This window comes from Danio aesculapii, chromosome 15 (assembly GCF_903798145.1).
Source record: "Danio aesculapii chromosome 15, fDanAes4.1, whole genome shotgun sequence".
NCBI lineage: Eukaryota > Metazoa > Chordata > Actinopteri > Cypriniformes > Danionidae > Danio > Danio aesculapii.
Window position 1 is genome coordinate 30,972,303 of NC_079449.1, and position 16,666 is coordinate 30,988,968.

A 16,666-nucleotide genomic window follows, 5' to 3' on the forward strand; every position below is an offset into this window, starting at 1 on the left:
GTTGAACTAATTTTAAAATTGTCTGCTACGCGTGTGTAGGAACAGCTGATGGTGGCCATAGCAAGCACAAACAGCAGAGGATCATGAGTTCAGAAACCGTTCAGAAGTTTTGGAATAACTCCATGAAGGGTTAACCTGAGAGATACAGTACAAGCACTGATCTATAATAGATAAGTGATTACAAGCCGCACTGGGCCATTACAACTTATAACACACAATTAAACACATATTTTGCAGACTACACAAAACGGGGCAACAATTTTAATGACACTTACATGTTGTGATCCGGAGGAACAAAAAACTGGTCCATGTAAACTGTAACAGTTACTGACAATGTCCCTGTCAAAGTCTGACAAATACCATACATAACAGTCTCTGCTGCTCCAGCAGCTAAGGCCAGCAAATCCCACGTTTGAGCATAGGTTATGGTATCAATCATCAGAAAAATGACAGGAACAAACACAACATATGGTTGGCTATAGTGTGGTGTTGTTTTGAAAATGAACCTTTTATTCCCCACAGCCGATTCTCCATCTGTCAGTGATCAGTCCCATGATCCCCCACACTCTGCTAGTGTCTGAAGGGAAAGCGCGTTCACATTTCACTGGATCTGGAACTTCATATTTGGTGATGTACTGTATCGATGTTGACACGTTCAAGCAAAAGATCCGAACCCAACTTGATTAAATAATTAGACTCCAAGTCGACTATTTTGTTAAAGAATCAATAGTTTTAAACACAATGTACTTTCAGATTTAAACATAAGCTGGATGTTTTCATTCACTTAGTGCTGTGTTACACACTGCATGGAAGGTCATTTTCAAAAACCCATAATAGGGGCTCTTTAACACCAAGTTCATATTCATGAAAATAAAAAATGAAACTCTGTTTTGAAATATTTGACTGAATTCTAAATCACTTATGCTCACTTATGTTGACAATTTTTTAAAAATATGTTAGCAAACATAAAAATGCTTCTTCAAAATCGATCATAATTTAAAACCATGAAATCAACCACCCCTAAATAAGATGATTATGGTCCAGACCTCCAGGTCCAGAAAAAAACACATTTCTTTCCACACCAGAGACAGCAGCTGTGTTGGACAATGATAGAAAAATGAATGTGTTGAGCTTGTTCTGTTTATGTGCGCTAATAACAGCTAAAATCTATTTTACATATAAGAACGGACAACAGTTTACTTCAAAAACCACTGCCGAAATGCTTTGGGGAATACAGTGAACAAGAACTGCTCCAATCACTGGAGTATACGCACCTTTCTATGAGGGTCCCGAACAGCATTCTGATGGTTTTCTGGATGTTTTCTGTGCAAAGCCAGCTCCACTGATTCTTCATTAGCATGCACAGTATATTCAGGGCCTGGTTAGATAGAGCCGTCTCCTCAACTGTACACAACACAGGTACAGGCGACAGAAAGACATGAGGTCACCGCTGGAAATTACGATTAGAGATGTTGGTAAAATCTTTTTTAAAAATGTGTTTGCAAAATAACTCCCAGAATAGACGAATTAAGAGAACAGCATGTTCCATGTCCACAAATACAATTAAAATATAAAATATGAACACACTCAGATTAAATAACTAACATGTTTTTATACTGTGGAACATGAAATGACTTGATGTTTTGGATGAAACACACTCGTGAGAGCTGGTTTTCATCAAAGCAAGCGACAACAACATTATCAAAGTGCAATGCTGCCCTCTAGAGTTAACCAGTATAATATGATAAATCACTTCTACTTTTTTAATGTGCTTAAAGAAGTGGTTCTTCATCAAGGGAGTGGATTATTTAAATATTTTATATAATTATATGAATATTAAAAGTATAATAACATTTTTAAAAGTCTAATTATAAATGTTCATTCAAAATATTAAACGTTCTTTTTTGTTTTTACTGGAAACCATTCATTTGTTGAGCCTTATGGAACCACAAAATGAACTGTGGTGAATTAGTTAATTGAATAAAAACTTTAAGACAAACTTTGCCTTGAGAAATATTGAAGTGCACAACAGTTTAATAGATTAATCCTCTAAAAAAACTGAAACATTAGTAGACACCTTACAATTAAAAGTAAATTTTACAAAAAGAAAAGTCAACCATTTAAGAACATTTAGGTCATTCCAAGTCTGTATATGACTTGATTTTGTTCTTATAATAAATGAAGACTAAAAATAGAACTTTTTAAAGAATGTCCTATGGTCGTGTTTATAAATGTGACATACACACAAAACAAGGGTGGAACTACGCGTATGCCACTTTCCATGAAAATGTTGTGATCTATAAAAAACAAACGTTACTGGAAAATGTGCATAGCTGCAAGCAGGGTGCGAATTACAGGAGGGTTTGGGAGGGGCTGATTCCCTTAATTAAAGCTTGATCCCCCTGAAGGACATCAAAACCAGATGCATGGGGGGGTCAGCCCTTAATATCAAGAAATAGTCCACTATATAAATATCCATTTGACCACCCCATAATGGTTCATCCCACTGTGAATGCGTAATCGAGCCAGTTAGTCTATGCGACAATAAATTCATTCAACAGTCTTAAACCGGCAGATCTAGAGCACCGATAGACATCGTAAGTGTTCACAAAACCGTTTTCTCCTAAAATAGGTGTTTGTATCTACATGTAACCTGAAAGTAAAGTCAAATTAGATGCAGTTTGTATAGTTTGACCTACAGTAACATCTGAAACAGCTAATCAGAGGATACCGTAGGTCAGGATACACTAAATACGCTCAAAACACTGAAAATTTAAATAAGTTTTATTAATAGACTAGATGTAATTAAAAATAATTAAATGAATAAAATGACTGAAGCATGTATTACACAAACTAAACGAAAAGTTAACCCCCCTGATCGTCAACGTATAATTCGCACACTGGCTGTACACATATACTGTAAGTAAACATATTTAATATTTTTCAGACTTAACTGAACCACTTTAAATCTTCATATGAGCCACAATCATTGTTTAAGTAAATACATTTTAATTTAAAAATCAGACCCCTGGTCATTCTTTTCAAGGCTAGAACTAAAAGTAAACTAAGGCTAAATCTAGGGCTAAATCGAAGGCTAAAACTTGAATCTTTGCATGACTTGTACACTGCATTTAAAGTCCTTGATTGAAAAACCATCCATTTGAGTGAGCTTTTAACAAAAGAACAGCTGTGATTAGATTATTATGTCATTGATCTGAAGTACTATTACAATAATTATAATCATTTCTCTTACTCAAAAGTATTTACCAGATTCACTGAAGGGAGGTGCATTCTCCAGCTGTGGTTTGGCACACATACAGGTTTTCATATCCGATTTAGGTCCGGAGCCAACACTTCTCTCGGCATCAGCATCAAACCCTAGAGCTTTACCTTCAGAACGCTCCTTCTCTGAGATGAAGCTCTCCAGCTCGTTCAACAAGAAGCCATTGAAAACCTGCAAAAACAACAAATGACAGTTGCACAGTGAGCAGCGTCAATCTGGGTGGCATTGAAAATCAATTAAAGTCCCCATGAAATCAAAATTGACTGGGTTTTTTGGGTGTTAATATTGATATGTGCTTGTGCACACTGGGACCATTATTGTGTGCACTTATCACAGATGTTTATGGACTCATGTCTAAAGTACATTGGTGTGAGTGTGTATACCGATGCACAAAACGCCAGATATAAAAGCATAAAGGGGTGGTCCAAAGTGTATTTTTATGGCTTGGTTGTGTTAATAAGATGCAAAGCAATGTGTGCTCATGCTTCATTTATTAAAAAAAAAAAAACAAAAAAAAAACAAACACTTTTTTTATTAAATTGTAATAGATTTTATATGTGAGTAGTCACAGCATCTTTGCAATTCTCTTTCCAATAAACAAAACAAGATCCACTCCTCAACCCCCCCAGCCCATTCAGAAACAGGGTATATTTACAGTGTATAATATTATAGAAAATAATGTACATATACATACATATATACCTGCCCATACATATTCATATCCGTACACACATACCTACATACATGTACATATATACATCCATACACACATAGTAATACACTAACAAAAGTAAGTAGAAATCCACACAGACTATCAGAGATTTAAAGATTCAGGAGATTTAAATATCAGAGATTTAAAGATTGCACATTAATTTCAATTATCCATGAGTCTTTCTGACAGTTTGTCTGCAGCCATTTTCCATGAGACCAGCAAGGGGCGCCAAATCTGCGGTCTGTGTGGGTCCTAATGCGGGGGACTCTATGCTGCTCATTGAGCGCTGTCTTTCAGATAAGACGTTAAACCAAGGTCCTGACTCTCTGTGGTCATTAAAAATCCCAGGATGTTCTTCGAATAAGAGTAGGGGTTGGCATCCTGGCCAAATTTGCCCAATGGCCTCTGTGCATCAAGGCCTCCTAACCATCCCCATATCATAATTGGGTTCATCACTCTGTATCCTTTCCACCAATCAGCTGATGTGCACATTAACAAACTGGCCAACCAATTAGAATGGTGCTTTTGTTCGCATGCTTTGGGAAGTTTCAGTAAAGAAATACTTGGTGGCTCTCAAGCAAAAAAATGGTGTAGCATAGCATGCAAATTTTATTCAATGGTGATTTTAATTTCAAGTAATTTTCTTTCATGGTTTGCAACTTTTTCCTGTAAATCTATAACATTTATAAGCGTGGTGTATGCACAAAACAGAGGCTGAAATGTGAGTACGCCACTGCCCACAAGTGATAAAATTTTTTTCAAATGATCAAAAAATTGAATTAAACGAACCTATTTAAATCATCATATGAGCCATAATGATTAACAAATAATAAACATTTATTCTGGTGTAGGTTCACCTTTAATTTCACACAAATTTTATAAATCAGACCTCAGGTGTTTTTGTGCTACGGTGGAAGAAGTTAAGCAAAAGTGGAACAGCTAATGCCAGGGCCGGCCCGTGGCATAGGCAGTATAGGCAAATGCTAAGGGCGCCGTACGTCCAGGGGGGTGCCAAAATCGGGGGAAGAAAAAAAAAAGTGTAACTTCCACTATACTTAAAACTAGTTGATATTATGAATTCAGAAGAAAATAAGCCCACATTAAATTAACTGCATGTATAACCTACTAAATAGAAGTACGGTAGTATAATAATAATAATAATAATAATAATAATAATATAACCTACTCTCCTAAGACGGGAGAATGGGATTTTATAACTTGATTTAATCTGTATAGACCATTGATTTTAATAGGCAAAATCTTTTATTTTATTGTCAATATTTTCTAATGATTGCTATGTCTTCTATTTGAAGCTAATTGTTGTCCCATACTTTTACATCTTAGTGTTAACAGGTACGGCATAACATGGTTTGCTAATCAATAAATAGCTAGCTGTTATTTTTAGCGAAAGCTAATGTTATGCAAGGGCATAGATGTTATGGCAGATAGTAACTGTAACTACCGCCATCATTCCTTCCTCAGGCAAATGTGTAAATATTAGATATATTCAGCAGTATTAGGTGTTATAATGTTAATTGCATTGACATGGTTATCTGATGTTTTCCCAGTTTGTAGTAGTCAATCAAAATGCTCTTGATTTTAACCATAATTGTAAGCCTAGCTGTTTGTTGTGTTACAGTTCGTAGTGTCTAAAGTGCATTTATCCAAAATTTTACATCAGTGTTAAAGTGCACATTATTAATGTTAGTGCAGAGCTTAGCATTACTACAAGGTATATTATATTGCAAGTCACTCATTTTTTGCATGGCTAACGCTATAAATACACAGGGAAAAGTGTGAGGGTGACTACTTCTGTGCAAAAGCTAATGTCAGAAGTGTAACGATGAGCAGCATCCCCTTAAATACTGGAGGATTTCTTTTTCATTAAGCGCCATCTAATGTCAGGGAGTGATTTTGCACATTCACTCTGCTCATCACTAGTGAAAAATCACATTAATGTCAAAAAACAAAAGAAGAGATTAAATTTATTTATTTATTTATTTATTTATTTATTTTTTACGTCACCTCAAACTTCAGCTTCTCATCGAATCTGACCAATCAAATGCTCTCTAGTATCTAAAAGAAGACGCTATTGCAATGGTCTGCCTAAAGACTTGCAAATATATAGGAGAATTAAAATTAAATGTTACAAACACTTTCAGTTTTTACATGGTGAATAGTACAATATATGGGGGACAAATTATTTAAAAAGTGTAAATACAATTTCTACGAAAGCCTGGTTTTGCATTAATGTCACAAAAACCACAGCAGCATGCACATGGTTTGCTTCAACCCAGAGAGACGGCAACACAAAGTGGATCTTATGCATGAGTTGGCACGGACCACAAAATATATCGGACCCATTTGTATTACACAGAAAGCTGTATTTTAAAACAGAAAAATGACATACTCAGCATTGCTATTATGGACTGTAGCTGTCATGAGCGCTTTAGCTTAATGATTCTGACTGACACAGCTGTGATATAAATGAAACACTATTGGCTGTTTTGTAAGAAGTAGGAGCTACTCTATGTCTCATCTTGTCTTCACATTTGAGTTAAAATTACGAAATGATTACTTCTACTTACAGTGCTGCTTTCATCAAAGCAGTAAAGCACGTTGGGTTTCATGTCAGACACATTGAGAGCAGGTGCGATTTTACTAGAGAACCTCATTCTAGACCTAGAAGTGAACCCCAGAAAATTGTGCATTAGTAATGAAGGAAATAATTTAAACTAATGCAATTCAGGAAAGCAGAAGCATACTTGGACTTCTTGTCAGTGGACAGTTTCCCATCAGGCTCTCCATCAATGTCATCAGTAGGGCTTTGTGGTTCTGAGCGAGGGAAGGCTGTCTTCAGTGTGTCCACTATGGCATTTACCACAATCTGCAAAGTCCCACAGTGAACGCAAATCATAAAAGACATTCTAGTAAAGGGTTTCAGGCAAAACATACAGTGTGCAGTGCTTTCCACAGGTTTAAAATACACTTGCTGTGGTAGCCGGAATGAAACACACCATTACTCACATCACATAAATAGTTAACTATATGCGACAAACAAAACATAATAAAATTTTATTTTTTTACATTTTATTGTGACACTGTTATACACCGTTTCTTTTCAATGGGTTAAAGTAAAAAAAATAAAAAAAAGACTGTTAAAATAGAAAAAAGAAATCCACTATTTCTCTTTTATGCTCTTCAGGAGCCATGTGCACCCACAGACAGGTCAAATCTGCTTCTCTCTCTCTTTCAAGTGCCAAAGCATGCCAAAGCATTTAAGATATGTATACAAAATAGCCTATGTAATATATTAACATCATCAAATTAATAAAATGATCAGCAAATGAGAAATAAATGACAGAAAAATGTATAAAAACAGACAATATCTCAAAAAATTATAATAATTACAAGATTAAAACCTGTAGATTATTTAAATAAGGCAAATACATTGATTAACCATTACTAATGGTATACATATATCTTTCAGCCAGTTTAGGCCTGTTATTTTGTCCTTTTAGAGCAGGGGTCAGGAACCTTTTTTCAGCAATGAGCCATTTCAGATTTTTTTTATCTAATGCGTTTTTTAAAGAGCCATATGGGGTGTGTGTATATACAAAACCTTTATTTATTTATAAACAAAACCATTATTTATGTCTATGCACATATCAAAAATAAACAAATATGACGCATCATAATGTATAAAGAAAGGACAATTTACAGATATACAGCCACTCAATAATGTTTGAATTTACGTGTGTGAGGTTACAATAGAAATGTAAATTACCATAGAAATGTAAGAAATATCACTTGCCCTTTATTGTTGTCATGATTCAAGTTTAACCACAGCACCACATATGCGCATTGTTTGAAACGTCCTTTTATTGTAAACCGAGTTCTTATTAATTTTGCTGTAGAAAATACAATACAAAGAGAATTGTAATTGTATTTTCAATAGGAAACTGATTTCTAGTAACAGTTCTATTTTTAAAAAAATCTAAAATATAATTGAAGAAAAACAGCTGGAGAGCCACATATTTTGGTCAAAGAGCCACATGTGGCTCCCGAGCCATATTGAATGTTTCTCTCGTTCTTGCGACTGTGTGCAAGCTGTCAGCTGTGAAGCCAAGTGAAATTAGGCCCAAGTAATAAAATGCAAAAACGCATATGATTAACAAACGACAGCTTTAGAAAGCTGAATCACAGACATTTTAGTAAATTTAGAAACCCGGCCGGACTAATCTTTTAAGTGCCAAACAGGCGTTCCTCTGAGGGTCTGCAAAACACGTGAGACTGTCTATGGGAGTCTTGACAGTACACGCGCACACAGAACAAAACGGGTAAAGAGAGAAGATTTTCCACTTCTTAATCAATAGCGGATGTTTGGTTGTTATATTAGGTGGATGCAAAATAGTGTAAAAGGATGATAATAATAGTGAATAAAAACGTGTCACTAAATATACTTGGGAGGCTGTAAATAAACCTAGACAGCGCACCCAAGTAAAGCCTATGTGTGGGAAGCACTGGTGTGTGTGTACATATGTACCTTGTCTATGCGTGAGACAATGAAAGGTTTCTTAACAAACGCAATTCTTGCATCTGTGTTTAGAGCAAGGAATTCTTGCATTTCTTCACTGTTGGCGGTTTCAGGAATGGCACAAAGTTGCTATAATAAAAGGATGACATGAACAAACATTTAATTAGACACTAAGTCAATTGGAAAACCAATATTAAACATAGTCAGGGTTATGTAATGTATTTAGGAGAAAATGAATAAATCAAAAGAACTTACTCTAAGGAATGTTTCTAACAGACCTTTCCTGGCCTCCACTTTGTCACTGTCCATGTTTCCAAATGGAAGTTCAGGAAAGATTTTCTTTGGCCCTTTCACATCTACATATTACAAAACACCACAACCAATAAAACACTGTTTTGGAAAGCCTGACAGGAGAAATGTGCTCTGCTTACTTTTAAGAATTTTGCGTAATTCTGGTTTCTCCTCCAAACGAGTCTGAAGGTTGAGGAATTCGCTGTAGCGTCTGTTCACAGTGTGATAAGCCAAAGGCTGCAATGATTCTGGATTCTCTGAATCCATGGCTGTTTCATACTGCACAACAAACACATCACCATCATCAAGTTATCTAACATCTTGTTTTTAATACTAAAGATCAGTCAATAATGGCATACAGAAGCTTTTTTTTTTTTACTTATTCTTCAGGAAAAAAGTGACCCCTATTTCACCTTTACAGTGTAGAGAGTGTAGGGATGGGATCCAGTGCCTCTGTGTTCCTTGGCAGTGATGGTACCAGTGATGCGGAGGTTCTGGATAATAACCGGACCCTCTGGACTACTGAGGGGCTCGAAGTTGAAAGGTGCCAGAGACGCCATCCCACCTGGTGAAGTGACCTGGATGGGTGTATTCAAAGCCAGTTCACCAGGATTTAACAGGCCGGGCTGGTCTACACTCGAGTTGCTCTTCTCGGATGGCTGAAGAGTACAAAAACTCGATGACTCTTCCTCTGGGACACTGCCAGAATGTGCCGCTGATAGCTCCTTCTCTGTCGTATTGGTGTAAGTTGGAAGTTCATCCTCAAGGTCTAACAAAGGGTCAACTGGAGTGATGCATTCGGTAAGTCTTTCTGAAAGGGTCTCCTCTGTGCCAATTAGAACCAATGATTCCAAGGAGCCCCGCTTAAAGTCCATTAGAGGAGATTCCAAATCAGAGTCGGTTTCTTGATAGAATGGATTGGGCTTGCTGAGGCGCAGGTAATCCCTGGGACTAAAACCCAAAGGAAATGGCTTGGTTGTCCGAGATTCATCTTCTTCCAGGTTGTGTGGCGAAAAAAGTTCTGCGGAATCAATGACATCATAAGCCGCAAGTTCCGGCGTTGAGGCCTCTGTTATGGTGGGTGTGTCTGGAGTAACTTTTAGGGTCAAAACGCAAGGAACTGCAAGTTCTTGCTGTGCATTTTCTTGAGCAGATACAACACGTGGTGGAGACTGAATTTCTATTAGTTCTGGTTCTGGAGCGGGTTCACTGGATTGGGAGAAAATGCTTACAATCAAAAGATTTAGCCAATCTGGATCGGATAGTTTTGCCATTAAAGGCAGAATAACGTTGCATGTTATAAGTTCGCCCACCACAAATCGACCTGTTCGTGTTTCTAAATGTGGAGGAGGTACAAGAACATGTAGAAGGAGATCTACAATGGCCCGTACGTAGTTCACTTCGACAGCAGCGCTCTGAAGAGCAGGATGCGGAGAACAGAGTTTGCTGTACATCCCCCAGAGATCTCCATCTTTGTCCACCTCTTGTTTTTCCTTGGCACTCAAGTAGCCTTGAAGATGGCATCCAGAGAGATCTAACACCCTCTGGGACAAAGCTTTCCTGTCAACCCTTGATGCCCGACCCTTCAGCTCCATGGCCATAGAGATCATGGCATTGTGAACCTCATCCTCAAACTCTTGCTCTAAGGAAACAGTACTGTACCATGAGGTGACAAAGTCACGTATGATTTTACCGACTGTCTTTTGTATTTCATCTTCCAGTTGTTGTTCACTCTCAGCACTACCTTGGATCTCTTCCAGCTTAATAAAGCGCTCCAGATGAACAACGCTGTCTGAGACAAGGACAGCCTGAGAACCCAGCCAACCACCTAAGACCACTAAGAGGCTTGTGAAAACACAGAGGAGCCAAACGTTGACCAGAAGGTGGAACAAGACCATCCAGGCCAGCAGTGCCCCAAAACCAAGCAGCCTCTTCTGGACCAATAACTCAGACAAGCCCCAGGGGCTTGCGTTGAGATGCTCAGGCTGAGACATTGCTGAGGTTTACATTCTCCTGTCAATGAAAATGAGGAAACATGAGGAAAATGGAAAATGAGCAATTTTTTAATAACCCTGAACCATAAAAGCCCTGATGCAGTCATCACAAAACTTTTCTTTTATGCTTAAGGCCCCAATAAAAACACAGCAAAGTTAATTTTTTTTCTTCATTTTCCTGAGCAGTAGTATACATCCCAATCCTGCCAGCAAAACAGTACAAATTAGAGATAATTATTGTTAATTATGTATACAAAGGAAAGAGTCATTTTAAACTAGAGCTGGGTGATATGACCATAATCCCATCTCACAATATAATTCATTTTATATCCTGATAACGATAAAGAGTGATGAAGCCAATAATGATACGATTAGGATTAGGAGGCCATGATGGACAGAGGCCAGAGAACAAATTTGGCCAGGATGCTGGGATCAAACCCTACTCTTTTTTCAAAGGACATCCTGGGGTTTTTAATGACCACAGAGAGTCAGGAACTCGGTTTAACGTCCGAAAGACGGCTCTCACTGTAGTATAGAGTCCCCATCAATATACTGGGGTGTTAGGACCCACACAGGCTGCAGGTTGAGCGCTGCCTGCTGGTCTCACTAACACCATTTCCGGCAACAAGCTTTCCCATGTGGTCTCCCATACAGGTACTGACCAGGCGCAGCCCTGCTTAGATTCAGTGGGCGACCATGTGAGAGTTGCAGAGAGCTAGCTGCCGGATAGGACAATCAACCTAGCTGACTCTCATTTCTGTACAATCAATGAATTAATAATTTATATATATATATATATATATATATATATATATATATATATATATATATATATATATATATATATATATATATATATATATATATATATATATATATATATATTGGCAAAATGTAAAGAAGAATTTCTATATAATCAAATGTACTCATTCATGTGACCATACTTCTAACTTTTTATTGAACTTCAGGGAAAATGTTTGATAAAAAAAATGTAGAAATATTAAATAAACATTAATAAAATATTAAACACTTTTTCAAATCTAATGATGACAGGTCCAACAACATAAACATTGTACTTTCATGATTTCAATGATATTTTTACTCATGTTTCAGTCTGCAGCCATGTAATATTGCGCTCATAAAGATTATGAAAAAATATTACTGTAAACAATGTATTTTGTGACACCATAAAATGAAGTTAGAGACTTTTTATTTTGTCCATATGGTATATCATATTGCGTAATTGATTATTGATAATTTATTAATCTTGCCTGTCAAGAAAATACACAATAGAGTACAATGAGTACAATAAAACAAATCTGATGATAATCCAGATTATAATTAAGAGCTGAGACAATAATCATTCAGCTACTGAATGGAAAGCAAATAATGATTATATTCCTTTTGGGTGAACTTTTGATTCACTTTTCCTGGTAATATTAACTTATTGAATTCATAAAAAAAAAAAAAAAAGACGTAATTTAATTCAATTTAAAACCCTGCGTAGGTTATACTGCTCCAAGGAGAAACTGCATAATATTTTTCCTCCGGTATCTCCACTCTGTAATAGATGTAAAACAGCAAAAGCATCCTAACCCACTTGAAATGGATCCTAAAGTAAAAAAATTTGGGAAAATATATTTGAATGTTTGTCTAAAGCCCTCCAAAAAAATCTTGAACCATGTCTACTTCTGGCTGTTTGTGAGATATTAAGTAACTTAAAAATGTTTAAAAAATAGGAAAGACAAGCCATGTTATTTGGTATGGTAATTGCCAAAAGGGTAATTTTAAGAATGTGGAAAACTGAATCTGTACCCAAATTTGGTATGTGGGGTAGAGATCTCGTAAACATGCTTGCATTGGAGAGGTTGAGATATATCGATAATGATAAATTGGAAAGATTGAAAAAACATGCAGACAGACATTAGAACATCATTAAAGCATAACCAATGACCCATCAATAACATAGTCATTAAAAATTGAGTGTAATTGATATTCACTCTTCATAATCTATAATGTTTTAATAGTGTGCCCAATCTATTATTTGACAATAAAATTATAGTCCGAATAATGCATTTTTCTGGTAACATAAGAACAATGTTATTTTATAATTACTTATATTATTACGTTTTATTATTGTATTGTATTGTTCTTTCTTCTATATTTTATTGTAGGTTTATAAAATGCAAAAGGAAATAAATAAACAAACGATAAAACAAAACGATAAATGAACCCTTATTTTAAATAGCGGTTGTAATATAGTTATTGTTTCTGCAATGAAACTGTGGCCACTTGGCAATAAGGTCTGCTATATCGTCAAAATCAGAAACCACACACAATTTACTAGCAAAAGAATAAGCACCGTTTCCACAGCTAAAGTGAACAAAATTGTGCTAAGCTTTTTCCAGTGCTGTTGAACGATGTCAATGACATTTGCAAGCACATTCTTTTGACAGAAAGGGTTAATCTATTATAAATAAAATTAGATTTTATGAACAACCTTTTTAACATTTGATTTCCCTCGATTGTTGTAAAGTTACCTTAAGCCTCTCCTTATTATGTACTTCAATAGGGGAAAAAACACTTAACGTGATATTGTTAACTTCATCAACGGAATTAGGGCCTGTTCTTTTGACAATAGTTAGCGTTAATCACAAGTAAATTTTGACTGAATTTTGGGTTTCCCTGATCAGTGTTAAGGTACGTTACGCCACGTTAATCTATTTCCTTATAATAGACTTCTATAGGGAGAATGCTTAAATTGATATTGTTCACTTGATGCACTAAAATTTAAAAAGCTTGTTCTTTTAACAGCAGAAAGTGTTTATGAGCATATTTTTATAGAAATTTGATCATCTCTGGATGTTTTTAAGTTAAACCACATTAATCTCTCATAATGGACTTCAATTGGGATAAAACAATCCCAATCCCATCTCTACCCCTTAGCCCTTCCTCTTAATTCCTGTCCCAATTCTCTTTAGCTTGAAGGCGTAGAACTAAGGGGAAGGGGTGAATAGTCCTTCGAACAGAAATTTTTCAGGACTACACTCGAAACCAAGGGGTAAGAAAATTTCCCAGAATACACCAGCCACAACAGCAGGATCGCAGCACCGGGCAATAAGGAGATCCACAAATTAGTATTTTTTGTCATTATTATGAGTTCTTACAATAAACAAGCACATGTTTTAATATATTCATAACTGCGTTCGTTTTTTTACTGTCATGCTTTAAAAAAAAAACGTTAAAATAAAAATTCTAAATTTCTCCATCTATAATCCATAATGATAACTCCTGTATAGCAGTCCCACAACATTCTGTCACTCGATGACACTTGAATCCCCTGTCAGAAAAGTCTAGTGGCTGGGAATGACCTTTTTACAGTGTCTGCTATAATGTTAGTGTTGTTTTGATGTGTTTACATAGATGATTATGGCCACTGTGTTAAATGCACAGTATTGTTACGATCTTATTGCCATTATATCGTTATGATAACATAATATATGCCTTCAGTGATTTCCTGAAGATAAATACCAAAAAGTAGCACAACTGGAATAACTACAGCAGTCGCCATCGTCTGATCTCAGATGAAGCAAGAGATCGCGATGACATATTATGATGCGTGCAGGTGGTGTAGTGCTGTCCCAACTCTTAGGGGTCAATTTTAAAGGGTCACGAAACACCAAAACACATTTTTGAGCTGTTGACAGTCATATATGTGTCCCACGCTGCTAAAAACACCATTAGCACACATATATTTCACGTAAAAGTGAAAATTGGTTGTTTTTTGCATTATTTCGAGCAAATTTGTTCTTCCGGTTTGAAACAAATTTTTGAAGCTGCGTCATGACCATGAGATCATTGCATTTATTTCAGCGTGGAGAGTGCATGTCTGTACCTGGGAGTACTTCGTGACGTCTATGAGTGTGCAGCATTGATTCATGAGAAAGACTTGGTTCAAACCAATCAGTGCGCTCTGTTGTGAAACCGGTGCAACTTTATTAACGTGCATGACAGCTTCGGAGACGTTTTTTACCTGTTATAGTATTCAGATGGCTGAGAGACGCCACGTTGTGTTAGCAAAACAAGTGGAAGAAGAAGAATTGTTTGGAGACATGGGTCGTCAGTGTTGCGTTTATAAATGTGCCCTTCACCCTCGGTTTAAAGGGCCAATGGGAAGGGGTACAAAAATAGAATTGGGATTGGGCTTTAACGTGACATTGTTCACTTCATCCACAGAATCAGAGCTTGATCTTTGGCTCAGTACTTTAGTTCATGTTAATTACAAGTAAAATTTGATAGATTTTTGGTGTTAAGCTGTTTCCTTATAAAATGGACCCCATAAAATGGGGGGAAAACACATAACGTGATAATTTTCACTCACTAAAATTACAGCTCATTCTTTTGACATCAGAAAGTGTTTGTCACGAGTAAAATCTAGAAATTAGATTTTCTCCGGTTGTTGTTAAGGAACATTAAGCCACGTTAAGCTTTTTCCTTATAATAGACTTCAATGGGGGAGAAAACACTTAACGTGATGTTTTTCACTTTATCTATGGAATTAGGGCCCGTTCTTTTTACAGTGGTTTGGGTTATTTACAAGAAAAGTTTGACAGAAATTTGGATTTCTGTGGTTGAAGTTTAGGTACATTAAGCCACGTTAAGCTATTTAACACGTTAAATGTTCCCATATAAGGTTTCTGTTCTCCTGATGTCGTGACAGCTAGTTATAGGGTTGGTGTCTAAGTAATAATCAGTCAACAGTTATCGATTTGACCAAAAATTACTCGAATGCTGTAAAAACATACGGTCGAAATCAGAAAAAAAACATACAAAAGGAGATCATGCTTAATATAAAGCCCAGTTTTCCTTACAGTTATGATGACATCACCTGGGCGTTTTGTGTTTAATAATGACGTTGTGTATGTTTTGATGGGTATCAGGCTAGCGTTTCGTACTCGTTAAAAGAATAAGTCATGTGTTTCACCATAAAACAATGATGGATTGCAATGATCTTACCTTAACAACATAAGTGCGGAAAATAAGGTGCAAATTTGGAACCAAACCAATTCATGTTGAAAAGCCGACTCTCAATCGGCCTCGCAGTGTTTTGACAGCTTCTTCCTCTGCATCTCCGCCTCTGATGATGAGATGATGAACTCGGCGTTTTGTCGCCCTCTGGAGGTCATACAGACCCCTGTAGCCCTAGCACGATAGTGTAGCTCTCAGTCATCGTTCATCGTTCTGCTGTTTTATTTTTACCACACATTACGGAAACTGGGAGAGGGTCATCCTGAGTAACATCTTCCTGTGTGTCTCACGGAACAAAGTTATACGCTATGGTGAACAAAATGACAAAATAAAGCATCACGGAAGTTGCACTGTTTTCCACTAGGCTACATATCACGTCACAATCAACTTAAAGGAACAGTTCATCAAAAACTGAAAATTCTGTCATCATTTTTTCACCTTTCACTCGTTCAAGCCTGTTTCAGTTTCTTTTTTTTATCTGTAACACAGGAGAAGATATTTCGAAGAATGTTTATGAAGATTTGGAGCCACATGACGGTGAATAAGCCTAAATGTAAGTTACATTTTTATTTTTAGTGAACTTTCCTATTAAACATTAAAATCAACTTAATGTAATGGTTTCTAGTGCATTTGGAGACATATTCCATTAGAATTTAGTAGATTTAATATGACATAAATAGAAGGCAACACATTACCAATACGGGGCAACAGTTTTATTGAAACCAATAGAATTTTCTTTATCAACATTACACATTTTAAGAGTTTTTTTTATTCATTTATTCATTTTCTTTTTGGCTTAGTGCCTTTATTAATCCGGGGTC

The 16,666-nt window shown here is 36.3% G+C and overlaps 1 protein-coding gene across 1 annotated transcript in view; it reads right to left on the minus strand.

Moving 5' to 3' along the window:
* Positions 1 to 16,076, minus strand: part of snx19b (sorting nexin 19b) — a 50,243-nt gene extending 34,167 nt beyond the window's left edge. The window contains exons 1-9 of the mRNA XM_056473569.1: positions 15,834 to 16,076; positions 9,237 to 10,836; positions 8,964 to 9,102; positions 8,788 to 8,888; positions 8,542 to 8,661; positions 6,761 to 6,882; positions 6,584 to 6,677; positions 3,268 to 3,454; positions 1,275 to 1,404 (exon numbers count right to left, since the gene is read on the minus strand). Coding sequence (XP_056329544.1) covers positions 1,275 to 1,404; positions 3,268 to 3,454; positions 6,584 to 6,677; positions 6,761 to 6,882; positions 8,542 to 8,661; positions 8,788 to 8,888; positions 8,964 to 9,102; positions 9,237 to 10,817 — 2,474 coding nt within the window. The 5' untranslated portion in view covers positions 10,818 to 10,836; positions 15,834 to 16,076. The remainder of the gene's footprint in view (positions 1 to 1,274; positions 1,405 to 3,267; positions 3,455 to 6,583; positions 6,678 to 6,760; positions 6,883 to 8,541; positions 8,662 to 8,787; positions 8,889 to 8,963; positions 9,103 to 9,236; positions 10,837 to 15,833) is intronic.
* Between the last annotated feature and the right edge of the window lie 590 nt (positions 16,077 to 16,666).